At 38.5% G+C, this 27224-nt stretch overlaps 4 protein-coding genes across 10 annotated transcripts; 3 read left to right on the top strand and 1 right to left on the bottom strand.

The window, feature by feature from the left end:
• Window positions 1-400: 400 nt before the first annotated feature.
• LOC124177367 lies at window positions 401-4636 on the top strand. Its single transcript, XM_046559683.1, has 3 exons — window positions 401-1441; window positions 2127-2684; window positions 3377-4636. Exons 1-3 carry the CDS (start codon window positions 985-987, stop codon window positions 4075-4077), a joined length of 1716 nt encoding a protein of 571 aa, XP_046415639.1. The 5' UTR covers window positions 401-984; the 3' UTR covers window positions 4078-4636.
• Window positions 4637-5285: 649 nt separating this feature from the next.
• On the top strand, window positions 5286-13367 carry LOC124179007 (cAMP-dependent protein kinase type I regulatory subunit). 4 transcript variants are annotated; one of them, XM_046562925.1, is made up of 5 exons: window positions 5286-5901; window positions 9703-10012; window positions 10081-10347; window positions 10942-11145; window positions 11277-13367. In XM_046562925.1, the coding sequence occupies exons 1-5, from the start codon at window positions 5737-5739 to the stop codon at window positions 11447-11449; spliced, it is 1119 nt and encodes a 372-aa protein (XP_046418881.1). In that variant the 5' UTR covers window positions 5286-5736; the 3' UTR covers window positions 11450-13367. The 4 variants fall into 4 exon arrangements, with proteins under 4 accessions (XP_046418881.1, XP_046418882.1, XP_046418883.1 ...); XM_046562926.1 differs by lacking the exon at window positions 5286-5901 and adding an exon at window positions 8027-8520; XM_046562927.1 differs by lacking the exon at window positions 5286-5901 and adding an exon at window positions 8029-8529.
• On the bottom strand, window positions 12956-19549 carry LOC124179005 (leukocyte receptor cluster member 8 homolog). Its single transcript, XM_046562920.1, has 6 exons — window positions 19117-19549; window positions 17148-17512; window positions 15801-16981; window positions 15272-15605; window positions 14960-15167; window positions 12956-14617 (listed from the first exon to the last, which is right to left on the bottom strand). The coding sequence occupies exons 1-6, from the start codon at window positions 19263-19265 to the stop codon at window positions 14455-14457; spliced, it is 2400 nt and encodes a 799-aa protein (XP_046418876.1). The 5' UTR covers window positions 19266-19549; the 3' UTR covers window positions 12956-14454.
• Window positions 19550-19953: 404 nt separating this feature from the next.
• Window positions 19954-26541, top strand: LOC124179006 (serine/arginine repetitive matrix protein 2). Of its 4 annotated transcripts, none has more exons than XM_046562923.1 (5): window positions 19954-20510; window positions 21463-21713; window positions 23739-24508; window positions 25040-25200; window positions 25962-26541. In XM_046562923.1, exons 2-5 carry the CDS (start codon window positions 21551-21553, stop codon window positions 26362-26364), a joined length of 1497 nt encoding a protein of 498 aa, XP_046418879.1. In that variant the 5' UTR covers window positions 19954-20510; window positions 21463-21550; the 3' UTR covers window positions 26365-26541. The 4 variants fall into 4 exon arrangements, with proteins under 4 accessions (XP_046418879.1, XP_046418878.1, XP_046418880.1 ...); XM_046562922.1 differs by having other exon boundaries at window positions 21478-21713; XM_046562924.1 differs by having other exon boundaries at window positions 21632-21713.
• Window positions 26542-27224: the final 683 nt, after the last annotated feature.

Below are 27224 nucleotides of genomic sequence, written 5' to 3' on the forward strand. Positions count from 1 at the left end.
AGGCAGATCTCGCGACTTTCAAGTAAATCTAGTTAGCAGTTTTAATGTACATAGCTAGATGGAAGTAACCAAGCGTATGTTATCCAGTAACTTTCGATTTGTCGCAAGATTTTCGTATTAAAGTTAAGCGTGGTTAGTTGGGGCTATGAAATGGAAAGGAAAATAGTTGTAATGGTGCCGTCCCATGAAAAAATCCGGGGTAACGGAATGGAATGCAAAGGAAATCTAAGGGATTTTCGAGTTCGTTCCACGCTTAGAGCATATACTACAAGAGGTAGCTCTACGCATACCGTCACATCGCGAAAACTGTGGCCGCAGTGATGAGAGAGCAGGATAAGCCGTCTGATATGTATGTACACATACATACACTACTTTACGGAAGTTTTCTATATACGGAGATAGTCCTCCTTACCTCATCCACCATACATCAATCATTGACTGAAAAGATGCATCAAAATATATGTCCGAACGACATTAAATCTATTATTGTAATAAGCCCGTTATAAAACTACTTTTCACGACACGCTTATCATACTCAACACATTCATCAGTGTTTCTTCCGCCAGAAATTGGATTTGGCGTATGGGCAATAGCGCAAAGTGCGTAAAATAACTAGGCGGAAGGTTGGCTGGCGTAAGTCACATGCCTGGGCACCTTCAAGCCCATAAGGGAGTCGGTAAATGTAGGGCACTGACGTTACCCTTTTGCCCGTCGTACCATTTTGCTTGTTTCTAAAGGTTCTGGCCGTACTGGCTGGCTGTCTAGCAATCTTCATTCAACCCGGCCCTTCCAATATAAAACCAAGGCACGAGCGAGGTGACGCCAGCTAAACGTAAACCGCAACAGTAGATCTAGCGCACCAAATTCATTGTTAAGAAAATTCAATAAAACCTTCCTGAATTGCGGTTCGTGTATGTATGTGTAAGTTTATTCATAGCTTATCCAAACTTGGTGAAATATCGTATTTACTAATTCGAAACAACGATGTCAATCGTTACGGAGCACGGCGGAAAAGGTTACGCGCCATTACCGCAAAGTATGAGCAATACGGATACTGAGAATGAGGATGAGGGTGTCGAGAAAAAGTCATGTCAATCTACAAAGCACGATTCAACGACGATGCAGGGGAATGTGAGATTTTTCCCTCTCGACGAATCTAAAAACCTGGCAAACAGACTGAAGAATGGTCGAAACACTAGTTTGGGGTACTGCAGCGACGATATACCGATAATGGTTATTGACCAGGATGCAAACAACGACCTGTGGAAGAGACCGCACATGTCTTTCTTACGGCAATTATTTTTGGCTGCTTCCATCCTACTCTGTCTAGCAACGATAGTCATATTTCTATACGTTCTTCCCTGCAATGAATCTAACTCGCTACGACCAGCTATTAAAAATCGCCCAGCCTTACTCTGGGACAACACTCTTCAAGGCATGGGTATGCACAACCACACTAAGACAGCAATTCATCAATCAGTAAATCAATCATTTTTACCATCATTCTTTATCAACAAATCAGTTTTTCAGTAACTGTAATATTAATTTTCTATCGTGTGATATCGCATCTGACTTGATCTGATTGAAAAGACACATCTCAACAATTTTTTACGAAACATTCACATTTTTCAAGTTTTGTCGTAATGACATAGTTCATCTTCGATTTTTGTTAATTTAATAAATTTCCTCTTGACTCTAGTACCTAACATTCATGTCTTTGAATTCAGCAGCATTTTTTTGTGATGAATCTTGTTTGCTATGTACTTACTCAACAATGCAAAACTATTACTACTATTAAAGAGTGATCACAAATACATTTATCATAATTGACTGGAAAATTAAAACTTTTGACTTCCGTTAGAAATTGAATGAGCAATGATAATCCTTGACAAGATTTCAGTTTCATTGTATAGTGAAATGTTTATTTATCTGACAAGTAACAAAGTCATGAAAAATTGAGAAAACGTTACCTCAGTAAATAAGAACAAAGTTATTTATAGAATCTTCGAAAATGAATAATAATTTTTTCTTGGTTTGAATACTTTATGAAAATAACAGCAGAAATTTAATGTCCTCAAATTTTAATCGTTTTGAAAAATATTAATCTCATGAGGATTTTTCTTCAGAATTATACGGACCCATCCTAGTTATTCCTGGCACCCCACGAAACCTAGTAATGATGTATCGAGAACAACTATATGGGGACTCAGTTGGAAAAATGCAAGGGTCAATGGTGCCACTTCGAAAAGGTGGAGTAATTTCGATACACGGAGGTAATGGTTTACTTCTTTGGGTTGTTCGGCTGTCATACCCGCCAACAGAGATAGTTTGCAAAAATCTTAACATGGATAAATCCAGAAAGCCAGAAACCACCTGTCTAGTCGCAGGAGAGCCAGGACTGATCAGCATTAATTCAACTACTGGGTTGACGCAGTGGAGCATTAGCGCGTCTACTCATTCAAAGCTGCCTATGCTTTTACCTGATATTGATGGTGATGGAATCGCCGATCTATTAAGTGTTGTGATATCTAAGGACCAGAAGAAACAAAGTCCAGCTTTATTCTCTGGAAAAAGTGGATCACTGCTGGGTCAAGAACTGAAACCAGAGTGTCGTCGTGTATACGTTTCCAGCTTAGATTCCAATGATACAATATCTTACCTCTGTGATGACTCTAATGGAAAACGTCAGTAACAGTACACAATATTTTAATTTTTCAAAGATTGTGAACAGGATGAACATTGAAAGGGATTACCTATTTTTGGAGAACTAGCGTGAATTAAATGAATCTTTCAATAACACAAGAGTTATTATAGCAGTTGGCAAAGATTTGAAGGTGTAAAAAATGTGTGAAGTATCCTCAGATCTGGAAAAGATGAATATCTTAAGCTGATTGACTGAAAATTTGTATTTGCACCATTAGCTAGTGAATATTTAGAGTAAAGAAGAAATACTTATGTTTAGGGAGTTCAGGTTTTTATAAACCTTTCCTGGAAGAAATTAATTTTTTATTTTCACGCATGAGTGTGAAGCAGTTTTTTTTATATTTATGAATTCACGTATAACAAAATTGTATTACCATGTCATTATTGTCTTACAACTCGTTCAATATGGCTACTTTGTATTTTCTATTCCTTAGAAAATCTGACCATAAACTGCTTTCAAAGACTTTTCAATTTATTTTGATGTAATTTTCACATTCAATTTTTCAAAAATATGTTCTGTATGTGTTTATAAACTGCATCAAATATACTTTAAATATGCAACAATTTACGTCTTGCAACGATTGAAACGATTTTGATTACATATTCAGATCATCATGGATTTGTGTCTAACCTCACCACGAATTGTACTCATACATTGTTTCTCCCATTCCAGAATCCACGAAAACAATAACCCTCAAGGAGTTGTTCCCTAGGATACAGTATCCTGAGGCCATGGAGAAGATAACTGATGAACTGAACGAGTTACAAAACCCTGTTGTTCCGTCCGCGCAAAATTCGGATCAGCATATTGTGCGCCTAACTGCGTTTCACCAGCTGGGAATAGAACATCAAGGAACATGTCCTGGTGATCTTTGTCAAACAATAATGAACATCACTTTTCAAAAGGACTCGAACCAGCCGCGTATGATTTGGAAGAGTTACGGACCAAACGCATACGGAATGAAGCCGGCCATTTTCACACAGATTAACAATCCACTCGTGACGGGGTTTGTGATGAAATTCTGGCAATGGACTCCAGATTCACAAATAGATAAAATAAACTCGAGCATTGTGCGGCGTACGGTAATCGAGCGAACATTGGTAGTGATAATAGATGCGGCTGAGGTTCACCCTGTAAATGCAAGCCAGACTGAAATCACTCAAATATGCGATGGTACAAATTGCCAGCCAAGTTTGGAGCTACAAAGCCAATCACTCGTCGTTACCGACCTGAACGACGACGGATCTAGAGAATTAATCAGCTATCAAACTTCGTATGAATTTCGCGATAATCTGCAATTACTCAAATCAAAGGTCGAGTTCATTATGCTCGATGCCGAGGTAGCAAAATTAACGCAGATTATAATATCGTAAATTGTTACAAAATATCGGTTCAATGCAATAGTCTATCACCTGAATTAACTACATGCATACAATTATACTATTTCTGTGCTTCTCAAAGTTGTTTATTAACTTTATCAGCACGAAATATGATTCTACACGAAATAGATTATATCTTCAAAGAATTCTGTGCAAAAATAGTCATTACATTTAATTTAATTTTAATTAATACATTATATTTAAAAAAAAATTCATAAAATATCGTCAAATTTTTGTCGTATTCATCAATGCAAATCGACTGTGATGCTTTAAAGATGTTCCCTAGTTATTATATTTTATGAATTTTATTAAAAATCGAGTGAACATTTTGATCCACAAGCTTTGAACGTACCTAAGTTTTTGCCGCCTTCAATCTTTATAGAAAATCTGTAATCTAAACGTTCCTAGTCACGAATAAGTATTAAATACCTATATTTTAATTTACCAATATTTCTAATACTTTTATTCCACTTGACATTGGTTTTAAATGTGTCCTAATTTGTAAATGAAGAAAATTTAAATAATATAATTATATACACAACTAAAAATTCGATTTTGTGCATTTCTACTCTCAACACTTCTCCCAGCTTCGCGACATGATATGCGTATACCCATAGATATGTATACATGTGTGTGTCAAACGCATTTAGAATCCGTGATATAATAAGGAAAAACAAAAACCTTACGATTATTTACAAAATCGAACCTTATACTGTTCAATTTACGGACTAAAAACATTACGGTCACAGTGAGATGCCAATTTTTTTTCTCTTTCATAGGCAAATTGGCTGACACCAGACATTTCAAATCTGAAATGAATTGATTGAGATTATCCATAAAAGCTACGACTGTAAAAATCTTAAAATTCGTTGTAGCTATGAGTGTGATAAAGTACCGGACTAGGTATACGTGATAAACGTGTTTATTCGCAATATTACTATACGAAATTTATAATTACACGGTCTACTGATAGGAATTCTAATCTCTTCTACAGTGAGTCATTATCGATTTATTAGCTTGCCACGTAGACTAAACGCTTTTTACTTATTATCTACATATATATCTGAATAATAAAGGGAAGTCAAAGGGAAGAAAAAAAACGGAGGTAAGATAATAAAAGAAAAACCGGAACAAGATTGCATATGCGCACTGGTGGCGCGTGTCTCCTCCCGTATTCATGTCGACGCGCCATGTCAACAATCACACCTTTTATGGCCGCGAGGAGGGATCACAGCACAGAGTATGCATATACCGTATAATAATTCGGTTGTCCATGGAATATCGAGATTTAAAGATCTGCAAGGGTTAGTTTGATACAAAAGCGCGCACGTGATCGCGGTAAAACGAAGGGGGTGGGCGGGGGTGATCTTTGTGATAAACAACCGAAAGAGAAAAACGATACAAAGTATCTAACGAGGGTATGCGTAGTGATCATTGTGGCATTACAATAATGTGCGCGCGGTTAAATTAGCGGGTAGAAAGTAAACGATATCGTCGTCGCCCCTTATCATTGGAAACTTAGAGGAAGATAGAGAAGAAAAAATAATTGCAATCGAATAACAATCGAGTAGGTCGTGGCGTTGCTGAGTGGCAGGGGAAGCAGATAGCTAGGTGTGTTGGTTCGTCGAGTGTGTAGATCTCGGATACAACAATATGGCGGCTAACCTGGAAGAGGAGCAAAGTTTGCGGGAGTGCGAGGAGTACGTTCAACGGCACAACATTCAGCAGGTTCTGAAGGACTGCATTGTCCAACTGTGCGTTGGCAGGCCCGAGAACCCAGTCTCGTTCCTACGCGAGTATTTCCAAAAACTTGAAAGGGTAAGAGCCTAATAACCGACAATACATCGCTCGTCTATCTGTTTCGTGATCGTCGTCTGTCACGCAACCTTCAATGTTCAAAAACCCATATGTGTGCACCCATTATTTATATTTACCGAGTCGCTACGTCGTCTCTCGCGAGTCGTGTCCGTCGTCTTCGTCGTCTCGTTGTCGCGTAGGAAATTGACGATGACCCGGTTGCGTTTGATGTCTGACGTCACGCCCACGACACCAACCACGGCCTGTAGGTTTACACACGCCTTACACATGCATGCACATCGGCAGCTGTGTTAAATCTTATATGTATACATACCGTATGCGATTATAAACCCTGAATCGTAATTAAATCGTCCCGAGAATTTTCTTTACAGTCTTCGTACTGTTTCATCAAGTTAGGTTAATGATCACGTCGTAGATACAAATCGTCCCTGTGGAATCACAAGTCAAGACGGGAAAAAACGACGCAAATAAACAAGAGTTATTTTTATTCTTCCTTCACTGTTTTCTTCTCGGTTTCTTGTTTTTTATTTCTTTGTGCCGTATAGGTATATCGATTTTCCTATCCGTACACATGCTGAAAGGGATAGCGAAAGCAGCGCGGGGAGATGGGGGGGGAGGGATATTTTCTCTTATTGCATGCGCGGAGTATGAGAATGGATGTATTCATCCAAAAAAGATGACCTCGGTTCGTCAAATGTGATGAAGTAATAATAACAATGATAATAATTTTGAAAAACTGTAGCAATCCTTATTTACAAAAACCGAGAAAGTTTTCTTCCATACGAACAAGATCCAGGTTCTTTGAATTTTAGAATTGTCACTTCAACTATATTTGGGCATTAAAAACTGTACCTGAAATGTTACTCGTCACTTACTTCAATATTTAATATGACTTGTTTTTGCGACCCTGCCGTTATCAGCTTTTGGTATGTTCATCTATAGCGTACCTAAATTGAGACAATAAGAAATTCATTTGTTTGTAGAAAAATTATCGCGGGATCTAACCAAACGTTATTTAGAACGAACACTAAATAATATCAAAATTGTTGCTACAGCTGATTCATTATTGAATCGTTGTACGTACGTACGTCACACAATTTATTAATAGAATATTCCGAGCTGATTTTTTTCGTTCGTTTCAAGTCTAAACTTAAGTTTCACTCTCAAGCGTCGTGCAAACAATATAGTTCACGCCTCATTCGAAAAGATCTGTGATATCTCACAGACACGAACGCAGCGAATTCGAATTGCGAATTGTGTGTTGCGTTACTCGTATAGATATACGTATGTACATACCTACGCTATGCATTATAGGTATGTATATAACGTGGATATGTATTTATACATTTTGCTGATTCGCTTTTTTCTCATTTGTTGGAGAATTTTTTCGTCGTATAAATATTATCGCGCATAAAAATGATCAAACAGATACGTACAAGTGGCGTTTACGGCATGTGTGTTATACTGTTTATCTACCTTACATCGTACCGATGCGTATATAGGTATAACTTCTACTGAAAGTAAATTCACGAAGACCGACCCCCGTGCCCGTTTCCCTCCGCCATCAAAACGGCGAAATGTGTGGCCGAAATACATATTCAAATATTTATCCATACGTGTATCTTCGATGAATTATATAAATCTTGCCGGAACACTTTTCCAAAATCTGCAATACATACAAGCATACGTCGCTACGCCGCGTCTCCATGTATGTATTAAAATTTGTTCGCAATACATAGCTCAATTGTGCGAACAGAACTAATGCGGCAACCAACTATAAACTCCATGATAAAATCGTAACGAATCGGCAAGTTCGCGATTTAATTGCAATTCCGGAGACTCGAGCGCCCGTCTGTAAGTTTGAATGCCTTCGAGTAGGCGCTGCTTTTCTAAACATAGAATATTCTCAAAATATATTTCAAACGTTATATTGGTATTCATATAGGTATCTGGGTATACGTAGAGGCTGTCGAGTGGCGGCAGCCAAAACCAGACACATACACTTCTAGTATACACATATATATGTATATCCGAAAATATGAACCACAATAAACTACCGAAATATTCCAGAAGTTATTTCATCGCATCAACTTACTAGCAATCCCCCGTACGCTAGTCACCCTCGTCATCGTCGTCGGCTGTCCTTGTAGTTGCGGTCATTCGAGTTTGAACCGTCCCGCGAATCGTATACTCGATTATACCGTCGAGAAAGATATATCCATGTTTATTGGATTAGGTGCACGAGGCTCTAATAAAATTAGGAGCTTGAATCTACCGTCCCGAGACCTGTAGTTTTATCGTTCAAACAGTTTTGTTTCTCTCAACTTAACCCTAGATATTATTACTGTTAGTATTATTATTGTCATTATTATAATCATCACCATCATCGATATATTGGCGCATATAATCTATCCAGGTTTATATTATAAATAAGCAAGTGATAACGAGAACGAAGGTGAAAGTCAAGCAGGAGATCGATTATAAGAAACAAAAGTTAATAATAATAAAGTTGAAAAAAGTGAAGCACCGTTCTACGCGTAGACAAAAAGGAATATAACTGCGGTAGCGAGAGTACGAGAAACTGTTGAAAAACAACTTAATTTGGGTGACGTCATGGAGGTACGGTAGGTAGGCGTTTAGGGTAAAAGCTTTGCAATTATTAACTCGCACGTATATTGTTGAATATGATCTTATATGTAAGTTACGTCATACGCGTACGTACCGAAAGAATCTCGTGGCGCAGACCCGTGTGCTCAAACGGATCAGGGTGAATCTTGTAACATTACTGCAATGATGCATGTTTAGGAAAAATCGTTACTTTGCACCTTTAGGAACGTCTGAAATTTAGTAAACCATGAGAAACAAAACATATTCTTATTTTGAAAAGCCAACTCCTTCAAAGTCATTCCAAAATTGTGCAATAACAATTTTTTCCCTGACGTTTTCTTACGTTAACGTTACTAACTTCAGTCTCATTCAATGCAAACTAGGGCTAACTGACAACGGCTAGCGCGACGACGAAGTCACCTCAGGTAGCTTGGAAAAGGCTGTTTCGCGAAATCCTCTGGGGAATATAACATAACGTGTGCGCGAAACGCTGATGTCAATAACAAAACTAATGAAACCCGAGTAATTATACTTCGCCACAGTCAATTTTGAATGTAAATGGAAACTAAAAGAATAGGGTACGTGCATAATAAAAAGCATCTGCCGTGTAGGAACGATCGTGTAAAATTATTTTTAATGGTGAAAAAAGGGGAAAATCAAGAACAGAAATGAGAGACAAAACTATTTCAAAACTTTCTCAGTTTGGAAACTATATATTTGATATACACTCGCATATTCGGCGGCTGTTTCGTAACGTTTTCGCACACGTATTTAAATATAGGTGTATACCTTGGTATATATTCTTTTTTGCTCCTTGATTTCTTGACAAATATCTAAGCTGATCTGAACATAATTTTGTTGAAAAACTTCGCTATCGAGGAAAGTATGTAACGAATTATTTGTAACTTCTGGTTGCGGAATGCCTGCAAAGATTTAAATATTCGAAAACCTGACGATTCCCGAAATTTTTCATCTATTCCGCTAGATTTTCCTCTTACGCAAAAAATGCAGAATTGGCTGATTCGTATGAATTTCGTGTAATGAGAAGTCACGCGTTTATAAGTGTGGCGCGAAATTTATTGAACCGGCATTATTTCCGACGTGAAGTTAATAATAATAGCACGTTTACTACCTCGACAAAAGAATAAAAATCAAATGATTATTGCTCTTTCGTTCATTCCCATCTCTCTCAAGGAACAAGCACACGATGCAAAACAGCAGAGCGCGACGAGTCCTGAAGACACGGAAGATATGCCAGCGGGTCAACAAGGGCCGCAGGTGCCTCGGCGCCGAGGAGGAATTTCGGCAGAGCCGGTATCAGAAGAGGATGCGACCAGCTACGTTAAGAAGGTGGTGCCAAAGGACTACAAAACTATGGCTGCCTTGAGTAAAGCAATTGCAAAAAACGTACTCTTTGCTCATTTGGACGAAAACGAGAGGTCGGATATATTCGACGCGATGTTTCCCGTCACGTTTTTACCTGGCGAGCCAATCATACGCCAAGGTATGAAAGATAGCAAGATGGTTCAACTTTTTTTCTCCTCTGATCTATTTCATTATTTCAAATTGTAGGAGACGAAGGGGACAATTTTTACGTAATTGATCAAGGCGAGGTCGAGATATTTGTCAACAGTGAGTTGGTAACAACGATAGGCGAAGGCGGCAGTTTCGGAGAACTTGCGCTAATCTACGGGACTCGGCGAGCAGCTACAGTCAGAGCAAAAACTGACGTGAAACTTTGGGGCATCGACAGAGATTCGTATCGGAGAATTCTCATGGGTTCTACTATTAGGAAACGTAAAATGTACGAGGAGTTCCTCTCCAGAGTTTCCATATTAGGTAAGAGAAAATAATCCAAAAACTCAATGATTATTAAATAAAAGCTACCAGTTACGGGTAGTAGCGGAACGTGGTAATGCTAATTAAGATATGGCAACCAACTTTAATGATAAAAATTAGATCAAAGCTTATAAGAATATAAAATTAAAAAAAAAAAAAATTATATGAGTAAAACTGTAAAGCATTTGTGTATTTAGCAGAAGTTCAGACTGTTTGACTGCTAACGGCCTTAGTCTAGCGACTAAGACGTTAAAAAAAAAAACAATTCAAGATTAATTTACAATTGCAATTGATGTGAAATGGACTCGTACAACTCATGTTTATTAATCGTTTCTAATAACAAAACAAAAATGCCGGATGGAAATTTTGAACGTTTCCATACGTCTAATTAACTTTCAATTCTGCTATTTGGTGAGAACTACAGTTCGCGACGCAAAGTCGTAAGAAATTTAATTTCAAACACGTATCCGCAATCATTGCCTACCCTTTTTTCAGAAAGTTTAAAAATGAAATAAATTAAAGCCTTAATTTTAGAAGTAAGAAACCTTATCCCCCTCGAAATTTAAACATGTTTTCTTGACCAAACTTAATCAGAATCGTTGGACAAGTGGGAAAGGTTAACGGTCGCAGACGCTTTGGAACCCGTAGTTTTCGATGATGGTGAAACGATCGTTCGGCAAGGTGAACCCGGCGAAGATTTCTATATTATTGTAGAGGGAATGGCTGTCGTTCTTCAACAACGTACAGAAGGCGAGGAACCTTCGGAAGTCGGCCGTCTTGGGCCGTCGGACTATTTTGGTGAGTAGGAAGGGTGAAATTAAAAAATAAACCGCGTAAACTATATCTCAAGGATGCTTTCAAACATTGACAAGTAAATCTGTACAATTTAGCCGTATTTTTGTCTTTTAATTTCTCGATACTTTTTACAGGAGAGATTGCGCTTCTACTGGACAGGCCGCGAGCAGCTACTGTAGTTGCTACAGGGCCGTTGAAGTGTGTCAAATTAGATAGAGCACGATTTGAACGTGTATTAGGTCTCTGCGCCGATATTTTAAAACGCAACATCACCCAATATAACAGCTTCGTGTCCCTTTCCGTATAGCTGTCTCGCCGTTATCTCAAACAATAAAAAATCGTGTCGCGCCATCCTCCCCGTGTACACAACAATCTACAACAATACACCCTGACCGTTAAGATTTATTATTTCATTAATATTATATTTTAATTATTATTATTGTATTATATACCATCTATTATTAATATATTCATATTATATAATATTAGAATCTCTACACTATAAATAAAATTGAATGATGATTATTACACATTACGAAGATAATGTGTCATATCTTGGACATCACTGTAAGTTGGGACCTTCAAATTTCAATTTACTACGTGCAGGTTTTTCTAATATATTTTATTTATATCATTATTAAAAAATGACAATAACGGTAACAGCAGAAAATTCAAAACCATACCTGTAGAACCATTTATCAGTAACGTAAAGTAAAAAAATCGCATCTTTTGAAATGTTTGAAAGAAACAACGAAAAGATTTCCGCGAACGAATTTTGCCATACCATTTTTGAATTAGTGGCTGAATAAGAAAAATTCACAATTATTACACAAACGAAAAATAGTACATCGTATATTACGGGCGAAAACCGAACGATTGACGGGAGTGCGATTTTCAGAAAGCCAAAGTGCACGAAGGGCGCGGTGGAAGATCGCCGAGGCTGAGCTAAAAATCGCATGACCAGCGTCAATCGCCTTCCGCCCATGGTGCACACGATACTCTTCGTCCACATCTGCATTGAAAGTTTGCCTTCGAGTACACGATCGTCCTTTATCGCGTAGTACAGACTCGATTTTGCACCAGGTATTCGGAGAAGCAGGTGCAAATAGTATTAATATTATGCAACAATGAGGCAGCGATCTTTTCCGGCCGAGCGTAAATTTGCAATATTCGTCTTCGGCTCCTGTCCGTGTTCACCTACGACTCAAGTTGCAAACTTGGGATCGGACGGAAAAGATCGTTGCTTCCTTGTTGTAAAAGATTCTTTATGGAACAAGAGTATGTTACGTGTTTTTCACGAAGCACGAAATTAAGTTTATGGGTCACGTAATATCAGATTTGTTCGCGACACCGCATGAGCGCAGTACAGAAAAGACTACTTATACTCCTCGGACTTACAAGTAGTCTTTTCTGTACTCTGCGCATGCGGATTCGTAGACTCACTCAACCGTCATAGAAACGCATACTTTGTGTACGAAAACAATCATGCAAAAACGCGTAAAACATCCTCGCGTTATATAAATATGCTTTTGCGCCCGCGCACTTACGATATTTCGTGCCCACCTATTCGTTTTCTGACGGGAAGAAGACACTTTGCGGCCACTTTATATGCACGATAAGTAATACTTTCTGTGTAGGTTGAACAAAAAATATTTCAATCTGTCCACAAGGTTTCGTTACTTTTTTCTTACGAATAGTTTATAACTGTAGAATTCGTATTAAGAAACATACGTCTTAGTAATAACAACACTTATCAGAAAACAGCAGATAACACTAGAGAATGAATCAACGACGAGACACTAACAGCAAAATCTGAGGTAAAAATAATTTATTATGTAAACGATATCAGATGGGCAATGTATTGTACATTGAGGTATGTATGCCATAATCATGTCATTTATGCAACAAATATTTACTACCTTAATGTATATGATTTATGTGTGATTGGAAATTGTTTCATGAGCATCATTTTCCCGATGCACACAAGTGTTATTTACGATCAATTTCTATACACACGTGAATGCAATAAATCCACGGTGAAGTTCTGCTTTTCTTCTCTCATTTGCTTTCATGCTTGCGTTCTCTCTCGATCATTATCTTTCACACCCTCTTTTACTCTCACTTGCTTTTCATTAACTCTTTTAAAATGTTGCCGTTCAATCGATACAAATATAACATACATACATACATATATAAATATGTCGGAAACAATGAATAGTGTATAAGTTGGGGAAAAAAAGAAAAATTATTTTACATTTTTTACAACTTTTTTTGTGTAGTTTTGAAATCAATTCTTAATAGAGGCGCTGCCTCATATTTCAGTCTTCGCCACAGCGCTAACTATACGTTCAAGGACGTTAAGCGTTGATATGCATCGAGCCAGACGTCCTCTCGTTGCATCACGGACGCAATACAATAATCAATGGTTTACAAATAGGTATTCTCGATTAAAAACGATGGAAAAAATTAACAAGTTTCCTTGAAGCGTTGCATACGGATTGGCCAGGATTGCAGGAAACTTCTGTGTATACCTGAGGTTTCCGTTGCTTGGTCCAGATCAGGATTTCTCGAATTTGCAGCACGTTGATAAAAAGCACCCTAACCTGATGGCGAAGAGAATTTTTTTTCTTTGTCGCTTGTAAAGGAACCGTGCTGATCGTCAGGAAGATGTAATGAAGTATGAAATCACGCCGATAAGTTCTTGAGCCTCCAGTCTTAAGAGACTACTCTATCTGAATAGTTTTAGCGTTTTTCCCGACGGGAGGGGGGGGATTGAGAAGGGGGAGCCAAGTGAAGAATCATACGACTTGAAATTATTTTTCGAAAAATAATTGTATCCAAGTTTTAATACCAGAGAATAAAGAGGGATGATGTTTTCGAAGGTGTAATTGTACACCGAATCTGGAACCGATTCTGGCTTCATGCCAATGATTCCAAATCACAACGATGAATTTCATGATATATTCAGAGCTTTTTGTGCAACAGAACTGCTCGATTCTGGCTGCTGCTGCTCTATTAGCTATGTACAACAAATGGTGATCCGTGTCAGAAGATATAATTATACATGTAGCGCCGGTAACGACTTCTTCTTCTCCTAAATTTCGCTTTAGTAAGCTATTTAGCCTGTCAATAGTTGATCCGAAGTTGGGAGTGCGATGAGGATCGATAACAACGACTCATCCGCACTTATGTGTTTTGTTTTTGAAGGTGTAAAGGAAAACACAATGTGTTCACACCATGACAGGTGTACACATCAAAACAATTTGATTTCAAAGCAGTTTCCTCGTGAAGAAAAGAGGATCCGGGCAGCAGCTACCAGCTACCTAGATTACCACTACTAGTCTTGCAGTCAACTTGGATTCGCTCAGGGTCGGCGTAAGCCAACCCAAGCTCGGAGACAAATTCATAAAACTTGTCCAAAGAATCAAAGGCCAATTCCGCAACGATGAAATCGACCGCCAAATTTTGCCGGTAGCTAAAGAGCAGAAGAAATAAATTGATTAGCAAAAACGGCAATACTAGAACATTCGTTGAGTTTTAAGAAATGACATAATAGACAGTTATAACGCTGGCGTCAATTTCCTGAAACAAAAAATTGATATATGTTAAGTCTCCCCACCCCCACCCCCATCCCTTTTCCATTCCTTCCCTGGTCCAGAATTTTGTGTTAGCAAAGAAAATGTGACTTTAAAACGAAAAAAGAAAGAAAAACAACATATTACTAACGAGACTCTCTTTACACAAATACTTACATGACCCGATAATATAGAAAGTATCATCGATAAAGAGTAAATAATGGAACATGTGAAATACGTACGATTTTATCATATGTTTTAGCGCATTCTTGCGCTCCCTAGCAATGAACCAGTCCATAAGAAAGGCTGCCATTCGCGGGGTTTTACGGTACAGTTTGAAAAATACGTGGAAGTTACCCAGCCACCACGCCGAGCGGACTTTTAGTGCATGTTTTATGCATTCATCTTCTTTATCTTCGGCTGTCAAAGATGCTAAAATTGTTGTCAAGTCTGAAACGATAAAAGAAAACCGTACATTAAATAATTTTATTGTACACTTTTGATACTTATATCAATAATTCAACTTCCTGTAATAAACTAATTGTATATCTCACCTTGTGTATTTTTCGTGAATATGTAGTAAAGTATCCTGTATGCTACGAACTCTGTACGATTTTCACCACCAAGATCCTGATACAGCATTCTTAACTGCGTTTGACACTGGTTGAACTCTTCATGGTCACCTCGCTCTAAGGCGACACGAGCGTGAGTTTCGTAAACATGAACTGTAAACGAATCCCTTATACCCTGCACTGTTAAATCTTGACGAATTGATTTCAGCTGGTCGCAAGCGTATCTGTAGTCCTGCTCAGCTACCCAACGTTTTTTAACGTGAGCCAGAGAAAAACGAAGCACACTTACTGGCCGCACTGCGGAAGCTGCAGGAGCCTGAAATTGATCAAAAATAATCCATTAAAATATGCAGAAGAAAATATTTATAATATATCTTTACTTTACAATTAAAATAACAAATTGTGCTAATCTTTTTTTTCTTGAGTAGATGAACATAAATTACAGCTGCTTACTGAACTTTTAGCGGAAATTAACAAGACACAAGGCTCACAGAATGTCAATAAAACTTACAGAAGTGAGGCGTAAATAAGGTTTTTCAAGATCCTTGCAGGTACCGACGATGTGAAGCCCTGTAAAATCAAATTCAGTAGCACCATCATCCTTGATATTTATGCTGTTCCTGGAAATAGAATCGCTGAAGCGTGCAGCACGCTGTTGAAGTTTTTCCTTGGATCCAAGTTCATCTCCGTTTCCTGTAGCTAAACCAAACTCTGAATAGAAATGTGATTTATTTTGCTTAGCCTTCTTCATCTTTTTGTTGCTGGTACTGCTGTTGTTGCTACCACCGCCGCTGCTGTTATTGTTGTTATAACTCGGCTTACTTCTGCTCGATTTTTTCGACTTTGACGACGAACACTTATGCTCGTGGTCCCGGTCGCTTGTATTAGACGAAGAAGAAGTGCTTCGCCTGTACTTTCGAAAAGGAGGGCTACGCGACCTCGACCTCGTCCTCGACCTCGACCTCGACCTCGACCTCGACCTACGGTGAGAGCCGGCAGAGAGACGTGCACCAAGACGGGCCCCAAGAGAGGTAGAGAGGCCCGTCTTGCGCTGGCCTCCCTGTCCATGAACCACCAAAGGATTTCCCAGCTTCAAACTCTGGTTCTGAGCCTTTATCGTCATTGTCATGCGCTCGCTGTGAATGCTTGGTAGAGGCTCTTTATCCCAGTCCTTAACCCACAGGGAACCATCGTTAGCAGAACGCGTTATTTTACCCTTCAGTATAATTTCAACTTGATCCTTGTCAACGCCTGTTTTGCATTTCTCGTAGCAACGATTAACGTAGTTTTTTAGACTATCAGGCCAGTCACCAACAGGACTCGTGGTTGTCATAGCAGTTGGGGGAGTGGTACCTACAGCCGGTTTTCTAGGAATATTTTGAGCAGTGACTACTGTTTGGGAATTTAATGAAGGTGTCACTATTTCCGGCGGGTTTTCTGAAGGTGGAGGAGGCACGGGTGGTTGATGCTGAGTTGGAGGTAAAGGCGGTAGTTCTGACTTAAGATTAGCCCCAGGAATAAAACTGGTCGCAGTTGCATTATTGTTTCCTGGAAAACTATTGTTGAACTGCGCAGCCAGGTTCTTATTCCTCTTACGTTTTTTCTTAGCCGCTCCGCTGTTACCTGAAGGACTGAAGCCAAGACCTGTTTTCTTGTTTTGAAGATTGAAGCGGATTTGACCACCATTAAATTCTGCAACAGCAAAATATCTATTATACAATGAGCTTTGTTGATAATTTGCAAACATCATGAGTAAATGAATAAATTCAATTTTTCTGATTGTTTCTTTGATACATCTGAATTCAAACTGTTGGTGAAAATATAAAATATTTATATCTGTGAAAGTATAAGAACTAACGTGAGTGATCGTTTTGTATTCCATTCCAACCATTGTAAGGGAAAGAGCTGTAAACGAAGGGTGGTGGTTGCTGGAGTTGTGGATTATGGTTATTTGGCTGTTGGGATGACTGCGAAGGGGGTGGTGGTCCTGGGGGAAGAGGGGGGAGGTCAGAGTCATCGTCAAGCGATACGGGAGTTCCAGGTACAGGCGGCTGCTGTGACTGTTGCTTTGCTTGATTATTTTGAGTTGATGCTGTCTGCTGCTGCTGTTGTTGCTGTTGCTGCACCTGTTGCGTGTTAAACGTCTGACCATAACCCGGCATCATTCCTTGGTTGTAGTAAAACATCTGACCTTGAGATCCATACCCTTGGCCATATAATTGCCTGTTATAACATCAGCAAAAAATTATATTACTTTTAATTAATCAAGGTCTCCAACTAGAATCAGAAGTATTAATTTAGTTGAAAATCCATAAAAATTTCTGATAACATAGACCAATTTTGTGATATAACTTTGTCTTGCTCAGTGTAAGGACCTTCAGCCTATACAAGAACACAATGCAATAACTATAAAGAAAATCTATTTCTCTGAGGGCAGTTGAGTTGCTAACGAAAAATATTTTGTACTTTACGTTTCTAATAAAATTCAGCAGTTTCACGGAGTTTTCTATAATTACCGCACCTTCTGCCATCTTAACCTTAGAACACATGTACGGGGTCATAAACAACCCCAGCCAACTTTCAAATTGCATTCTTATGCTAAAATTTGATATTATTCGTTGGGGACTGTTACTATGATTTAGGTTCACTATCTGGCAGTGAGGTTCAGTCAGTGGTAGCATCAGTTGCTTGCTGGCTATTACGTAAAACAATTGAAAAAAACGGCTGGGGTCATTAATGATCCCAATCTAAAGCTGCTGTTGGTGATGTGTGGCAATAAGTGAATTCAACTTTTTTTACTCAAATTAAAATATATTACTTGTTATTGCGTAATTTAAGCACCAATAGTCACATATATTATCTAAAACCATATACCGAAGCAATTTTTCCCATGAACTCGATCGCTTTGTAAAAAATGCAAACTTTATTTTTTTTTTTTTCATCAACTTGCCAGCTCCGTATATAATGTATGATATTTCTTTATCCAGCAAATGGTTCAAAGATACAACTTAGTCATATGCAAGGAGCACCAAGCGATGCATTGTTGCCTTTGCGCTATTGCAGTCAAATGAGTTTTTTTTTCCTTATTTTATTATTATTAATTACATGGTTTTTATATAAAAGAAAATATACGATAACCCTTTACAAACACTTCTTTTGTTATGTTTTTATTAACTTTCTTATTTCCATATTCCATATGTTTTTTCCCATTTTCATATCCCGAAATAACCATACTTCTTCAACGGAACATAGGAATCGTAGTTTTTCTTGATAGTCTGATATCATCTTCAAAATCGCGTTTAAAGTTTGGAAATCGGTTCATTAAAAAAAAGGGCGCTAGATTGTGTTAGACGTTTTTGAAAGATGACGTTTTTGCCGTTCTTAACACTTTTTGGTAGTTGTTTGAATTTTTCACAAACCAAACTTCAATGAAATTGAATTTGTTCTTTACCATTAGTTTCCTTATTAAAAGAAGGAAAAGATTTATGTACTTACAGATTCCATTGTGGATTTTAGAACAATTTTACAAACAAGAAACGCATGGGATCAGTATCGACCCCACTCATGAGTTGATGAGTAGAAAAAAAAGATACGTGTGTTCTAGGGTTAAGATAAATTATCATAAGAAAATAATAAACTCGAGGTTTAATTGATATTGGCGGGCAAACTCCGGATGAAATATAACATATCTAAATATACAAATGAATCAGCGGCGGAATCGAAATGTTTGAAGAACGAAAGGCATATGCTGCGGCCATTTTGAAAAATTCACTACGCCTTTAGGGATTTGCGTTGAGATTAAATTTGTTAAAAAATATAATTTTTACCCTGCATAGGGCGAATAGAGAGTTGGATGAGTTGGAGGTGGATACTGCCAAGTCATTCCCGTCATCGTTTCGGCGGCTAGTTGCTGTTGCTGCTGCTGGTACTGATGTTGCTGCTTTTGTTGAGACGCTACGGGTTCACTCTCGGACATTCCTCGGTGTAAGATTTCTGCAGCCAAATTATCTGGTTAGCCAATTAATATGAGAATACGACTACTAATTAATTCTTTCTCGATATTCTATATCGTTCATATCTCCTTAAATTCTACACTCAGAATATCTATTCGTCCGCGGTCGACAATTAACGTAAATCTGTGCGATTATGTCACCGAAATACTCGCGATACTGTCAGCCATTACTTGTCTGCAGTCACTATACACTTTCAACCACGGTCTTGTGAGTATCTCCTCTCACCATGTCCTTGCCTTAGAGCATATACTACAGTTCGCGAAAACTGTGGCCGTAGTGATAAGAGAGCTAGACATATATCCCCGGGTTACGCTGGATACTCCATTGCTCTCACTCTGCATTTGATTGGCTGAGAGGAAACGTACCGGCCAACCAGGATGTAAAACGAGAGAAACAGGCTGTACATAGCATAAGTGTTCTATCTCACTCCTCCACCATACTTTCTGTACACGCAAGACTACCTCCAGAACAAGTCCAGAACGCCTCCAACGTCGACTGAAGATATACCTAGAAGACTGATCAAAATACATGAATATGGTGATCTGCATGGCGTCGATAAAACTACCAATTTGTCCTCAAAATGGAAACCTCCCCACGACTGAAAAATTCGTGTCGTGTCCATGGTCGTGTCAGATACCATGATGTCTGTATACAAGCCATGTATCGGACTAACTTGCTGCATTACCTACTTCGTGCTCGAGGGATAAGTGAAGGAATATTGCGTCGTTCACGAAGTTAATTGAGATAGTAATCGGAGATTATTCTAGGTGTAAAATAAGGTTACAACGATTTTTAAGAACGGAGTGTAGTAGTCGAAGTGGTAATTGTCGTCCGCGAGTATCTGAGAACGGAAAAAAGATTTCAGTGTTAATATTCTTTTCAAAGAATCTTACACACTAGTCCAATTGGAAATGGATTAATTTTCGAGGTTCGTTGTGCTTGTGCCGCGGAGTACCAAAGTGGCCGGATACCCCATTTTGCCTTTGTCTCCGGCCGACAAATAGACGGACAGACAACGGGAGAGGGAAAAGGAGGGAAGAGAGATAGAGAGTAAACGACGCTCTGGTAAATGTTGGCGAACCAAAGAGAGTCGCGCATATACTCTATACGGACCAAAAGTTTATTCGACATCGAATTATCGACTGAATCTCGAAAAAGAGTAAAGAAAATATAACTGTCAGGATTGAAGCGTGGAATAAAGTGCAAAGGTGTGTAACTACTGATACCCAACATCGGGGGACTGACTCTCTTCTAAAAGTTTAACAAACCAAAATAGAAATCCTCGACAATGGAGAAATGTGCTCGCGAAGTTCGTAAGCGGAGATGGCGGCGCAAAACGGTGCACCACCTCTATACGCGTTTTCGTTATTCGGTAATCGGTGGATCGTCCTCGCAAGTACGCAACGACGCGAAAACTCGGAAGAAAAAAACGAATACGGCAGCCGGCAGCGCCGCTACCTCGGGTTGACGTGTCGCGTATGCATATAGTTTCAACTACGTTGAAGAATCCAACCCTCCATTTACCCACCCATCCATCCATCCAGCCAAAAATATTCCACACGCGCTTTCGAAGCATCGATTCGGTCGGATTTGGCTGTCGACGCTGCCGGGTCAGCGCCAGCCACCCTCAGTAATGACGTCATCAAACTGACTGACGTCACGCGCTGAACTATCCGCGCGCGCCCTCGGCTCGATGCATGTGTGTGTGTGTGTGTGTGTGCACGATTGTATACACACATTCGCGAATACACGCGCGCGTTGCCTCGTCCGCATTTGAGAGGGTAAGAATGACTGACCTGTATGAACTCGGTTGCGTCCTCGCGCGTAAGTACGCTGGCTTAATTATCCGCGTTTGAAATCGGCGGTAATTTTCACTTACATTGCCGAATCGGTAAGCGTGAAATGGTATTCGGGGCCAGCGGCGGTTCCGGTGCAGCGTTGTCCGGGCAACGCTCGGGCTTCAAAACTCGTGTTATAAATTGAACGTACGGCAGGTACAGGCAATTTACTTCGCGGATATTTAGCAATACAAATCATTTCTGGTCAACAGAGAGAGAAAGAGAGCGAAGAGACAAATCGCGCAACGATTTGATTTTCGATTGATGAAAGCCTGTACTCCCTTCATAATGTTACGCAATCTATAACTTTTAATATCGCAAGCCAATAAACCCCAAGGACGAGTGGCCCTGGTTTATCTTGACGATGATGATGATGATGATGATGATGATGATGATGATGATGATGATGTATGAGATTAGAACCAACTGCTAGATTCTTACCGTCCTTAAATCATCTTCTCTCAGAATTAACGTGTTCAATAATCTCACAGGAGTTGTTGGATCCTCACTTTTACTACACGCCTCCTTCTCATTACCACATTATCAACAGATTTTGTGGAAAAGTCTACTTAGGTCAGTATTATCACTATCTTTTCATCTTTTTAAATAGTTCCATATATCTATACGTGTGATGCTTTGATATATTCCAAAACTGTTTCTGCAAATCCACAAGTTAACCATTATTTCACATCTTACACTGGCTCCAAGAATTGTATAACTTATTATTTAGTCCTAGGTATAAAGTAATTGTAAAGATCAAATGCAACCAGTGAAAATTCTTTATTTTCTTAACACATTGCATATGGGAAACGTACTTTTATATGTTTTTCAGTCTGTCACTGCAGCATACGTCACATAGAAGTACATATTTACTAGATTTGTGCTAGAAATCGGGTATTGTAAAAATATGATGGACATTGTATATGTGAGCTCCCTAGAAATCCACAAAAAAAGCACCTGCTACATGCGTAAGTCTGTGGCCAAATGTATTCAAATGCAATGTGTTGAGACTGCAAATGTTTGTCAGATTCTATCCGGAATTCCTTTTTGTAACAAAATATTATCACATTCCTAGGGTTTGGAATTATAGTTGTTTTTAACAAAACTAAAGCCCCCACTGATAATCGGTACCAGTTGAATTAACCATAAATTCTGGTAGACAAAAATTAGAATAAGTAAGGATGCCAACAAATTTTTTTAAGAATATGTGTACCTGACTTGGGCCTACTTGAACTACTCATAGCTTGTGGATTAAATTGTTATAGTATTTAATATCCTAGACAGCACACAGATTAGAAAATGCTCCTAGTAACTTATTTTGTTTTTATTTTATTAATAGTTTTCCTGATATTAATTTTTAGAAATTGCGAATCCTCATGGAGTTTTCTTAAATCTTTCGAGAGCAAAACAGGAACGTACGGCACTCGCGATAAATAGACAGCAAGTTTGTCTCCAGGGGGGGGTACAGCTTGGACGGTCTAAAATCATACCTATTTTTAGGAGTTTTTTTTTTTTTTATTTAAGAAAATGAAAACACTTAAAACAATTTCAGTTTGGGGGCTTAGTTATGTATAGTTTCAAGAGCATCTTAGAATTTTTTCATTGAAATTGATAACAAAATGGCGGCATGGCACATATAAGTAACTAGCAACTCCGAACTCAAGTGCTTTTGTGGTGACGCATCTCCTGACATCACTATCCAACTTGTAACAGATACAAAAAATTTTTTGATTTATAAACACCTTTTCAGGTTTGAGATAAATGATACAAAAAATGTTTCAAACATATATGATTATCAACAAAAATTGTTAAAAAATCCTTATATGAAAATTTTGGGATTGATATTCAAAAATCTAGCCACGAATTCGAATCGATAAACAACTTTTAAAGATTGTGTACAAAATTTCAAGTCAATCAGATAAAAATTGACCGAGGAATCTGTGCCACTGAATTGAAAATGTGGTCGTTTGCTACTTATATGCAGCATGTCTCCATTTTGTTATTAATTTCAATTACAAAAACTCTAAAATGTTCGTCAGATTATAAATAATAAAGCCCTTAGACTCAAGTTGCTCCAAGTGTTTTTATTTTCTTTAAAAAAAAAAATCCTAAAATAAGTATGATTTTAGACCATCCAAGCTGTACCCCTAGCCCCTAGGATCTGGCACATTGATCCTGTATTATTATTGTGAATTTCATCCTGAAAGTAAATACTTGGTCATCTGTGACTGCCCGACATACACAGAGTAGTGGATCTCAGACACTTTTTTTTCAGATGTGTGGTGTTACACGCTTTCATTTGTTCAATATTTTCCACATAAGACATATCAGTATCTGCTAATATTCATCTAGATTAGTTCTCGTAGATCTTTGTGTGAGTCCATTAGAATCTTTCAAGAATTTACAAGAGAGGTTGAAATTTGGTACCTAGGCTCTATAGTGGGACATACAAAGGATCTTTCACTGCGTTTTGGAATGAGCTTGTCAGGAATTACTTGGGAACATTTCGTGCTGTCTGGGACATCACTTGCATTTGCAACAATTAATTTCTCTAATGTTTACTTTGTTGCTATGGTTTATACTTAATTTTGATTCTAGCTGAGATGTCGCGTGATTATGACAGCAGGAGAAGAGGTGGCAACGGTAGCGGATCGAGCAAGATGCGAATGGACACAAATGTCTCACAGTCCAGACCACACGGGGAAAGTTCTGGCAAGCGTAGAGAACTTGACAATATGATGAGAAAAGCTAGGGAGTCCCAGTCAAGTTATTGGAATAAGAAGCTGCTAGAAGTTGAAGAGCGGGATCCGAACAGGTGGCGTCACAGCGGGTACAAAGAGCTCTACATCGGTGGGACTACTGGTGGCGAGCCAAGCAGAGGAAATCCACGTAGCCCTCGGAGTCCAAGACCCCGCAGTCCTCACAGCCCTCGTCCTCGCAGCCCCAGGCCTCGGAGCCCTAGGTCACCACGCGAGAGAACTTCTCACGCTAATCGAACACGTGTAGCGCGCAGTCCAAGCTCGGGAAGCACATGTTCCGATCGATCGTGCTCAGTTTGCTCTCCCAAAGAGCGTCGCCGCGTTGCGCCACCGTCACGCTCGCGTTCTAGATCCTTTTCTGCATCCAGATCAAGGCCACACGTCAAAGAAATTCCAGCTTCTAGCTCTAGGGTACCTGCTCCAAGGGCTAGACCCCGGTCACCTCCTTTACCACGACCGCGTACTCCACCACCAGCTCCTCAGCCCCCACCGAGCAGGCATCACAAAGAGTATAAGCAGGGTAAAGAGAAGGAGGCCAAGGCCCGACGCAAGGAGAAACATCACAGCAGAGTCCTAGATGACCCGCGAGTTCCAGATCCTATACCATTGGTATGGAATGTGCATATTTGTTGAGTCTGGTAGAATGAAACTTTCACAGTATCGGAAAATTGTAATTGAAACCCAAAGATTTCTAGTCACCATGAAGATCTGAGAATAAATAAATTATCAAGAAATTTAGTAAAGATCTCGAATATTAGGGACTCCTATATATTTGGAATTTCTTAAAATATAAACTTCAGGTCATCAGAATTTGCTATAATCATCATTAGTTTGTTATTGAGCTTTATCTGGACACGGAAGAGAATATCCAAGGATTTTCAGAAAACTACATCATTTCCAAAAATATTTTATAATTCTAGAACATAAATAAAATGCCAGCATAAATCTACATTCAAAGAAAAATGACTTTCTATATTGAACTTCTACAAATGTGATATGAAAACTTGGATATGAATTTTTGTATAATTCCATTTTGAAACAGGCATTGTATTCAAGCATTTTTTCTAAATCTTAGTTTCCAAACAGATTTGAAATTAGTGAATTTTCATAGTGACATTGAAACAAGCAACTTTTGTCTAGATGCGTAAACCGGTTAAAGTTGAGAAGATGCATCCTAATCACCCTCCACCACAATCCATTCAATCTGGACATCCGCCACTGGATTCATCGGCTAGTGATGATAGCGACAGTTCTTCTAATACTTCACATGTTGGACCTCCAAGAATGACGTTGTCTGAAAGGTACAGTAATGAAGTCATTTTAATACATAAACTTCTTATTGAATCTAAAATCCAGCAACTGGTTAAAGACATGGGTGAAACATTGCAGGAAATAGAATAGTACAGTTTTTGGATGATTGAGAAAAACTTCGCAAAGTAGTTTCAAACTCAATTATATCTTGTAAGGTTTTCTTGAGGTGTAATTAAGTCTGAGAATCATTTTGATTGTTTAACAATTCAATTTACAATGGCGATAGCAAAGGAATAAAATTGTGAGCTGAATTCTTTTTTAAAGTGTCGAGATTTATATGTAGAATACCTCAATTATTGTTGGGTAAATCTGATAAAGACTTATCTAAATTAATCATATTGAGGAAAACCGTTATTTTGCAATTTCAGAATTTTCTAAAACTTGGTAAACAGTAATAATGTAAGACATACTCATATTTTGAAAATTAAGCTCCTTCAATGTCATTCTAAAATTGGAATATAGTGAATTTTTTTTTGTTACTTCGTTACAATAACGTTACTAAGTTCACCCTCCTCTAAATTACTCGTTTTAGTAACATAAAAATGTTTAAGCCATTTATAAGGTACTTTCGAATTATCAGTTCTGTAGCACTTTTAAAAGTATTTTATTTTATGTACTGTACGATAGCATGAGTCTAATGTACCAGTTAATACGATTCCATATTTCATTCAACCCTTGAAACTAACGTAAGAGCCAAAAGTTCCGTTTGATCCAGGAAAATATATGTACTAATGCAACAAATGTTTTTCAGGTTTGGTAAAATGGCACAATGGAGCGTAGATAGAAGAGATATGGAGAATATGCGCATAACGAAGGATGGTGAGAACGCCATGAAAGTGGTAATAGAGGGAGAAGAAAGAATCGCTCGGCTGGGCTACGACTCACCTCCACCAGGACATTATCCAGAATCTCTTTTGGCCCAGGGGCCACGTGGTCTTGAATCATGGGACGATGTACGTGTTAGGTACGATTACTACAAGGCTCGTGGTTACCTGAGAGATCTGACGCTCGATGATTACGTTAAATGGGAAGAATGGTGGTACAAGTACCAGGAATGGCTGGAAGCTGAACGATATTACGAGCAATGGGCTACGAACCGCCCTTCCGGTGGAGGTCGTAAAAGACGTGGACGCCGCAACAATAATGCTCACTAGCCAGAGTAATTTCGAACACGTTAACGACAAGTCGACTTTCTCGTGAACAATATCATTGTTGAATACTTATACATTATTTACTATACATATAAACACTCATCGTAAATGCATTATTATCAGTATAGGTATATCATGTATGTACAAGCTCTATATTACGATTAAATATTATCATGGTCACGTTGCGTCTTATTTTTCTTTATGTGTTCAAATTGTTCTACAACTACTACGTCGAAAATCATTTTGCGTTACGCAGATTAATTTTCGTCAAGTTTCATTTCCTGAAAGATCGGCAGCCCCTCCACCATCTACTTTTTAGGACAATGATCCATTTCCGAAGGTGTAAATAAATGATTCATATTGAAACGTTTTCATAAGCTTGTTATTCATAATTTTGCGAGGAAAATCTCAATAAAATTTTGATTATATTGAAGTTGTGACTGAAAATTCGCTAAGGTGGTTTCTGGTTCGTAGTTCCTATGCCAGAAAGTAATATTTACGCACCGAATTGAGTACAGTTGTTGGGAGAATATTTCGCAACTTTTGAGCTCATGGATTTCCTTCAAAATTCGAGGATTTTGAACGTGCTGGAGATTTTATTTTCACATGCATATCGATTGCCTTGACTGCGCGTCAAATACTTTTTTAAATACGAGGCAATTTTTGCCAGGCCCTATTGTTAGATGCACGTACCCTAAGTATACATGAAGAATAGTGATATGCATATCGCACGAACTACACAGGTACTGCTGTGTATACACTTCTAGAGAATATGTTGTAAAAGCTACAATCAAATTTGGCATTTGCCGAAAGATTGAGAAATGGCAAGACCTACTGTACTTATATCAGGCTGATCAATAGAC

This window comes from Neodiprion fabricii, chromosome 3 (assembly GCF_021155785.1).
Source record: "Neodiprion fabricii isolate iyNeoFabr1 chromosome 3, iyNeoFabr1.1, whole genome shotgun sequence".
Taxonomy (NCBI): Eukaryota; Metazoa; Arthropoda; class Insecta; order Hymenoptera; family Diprionidae; genus Neodiprion; species Neodiprion fabricii.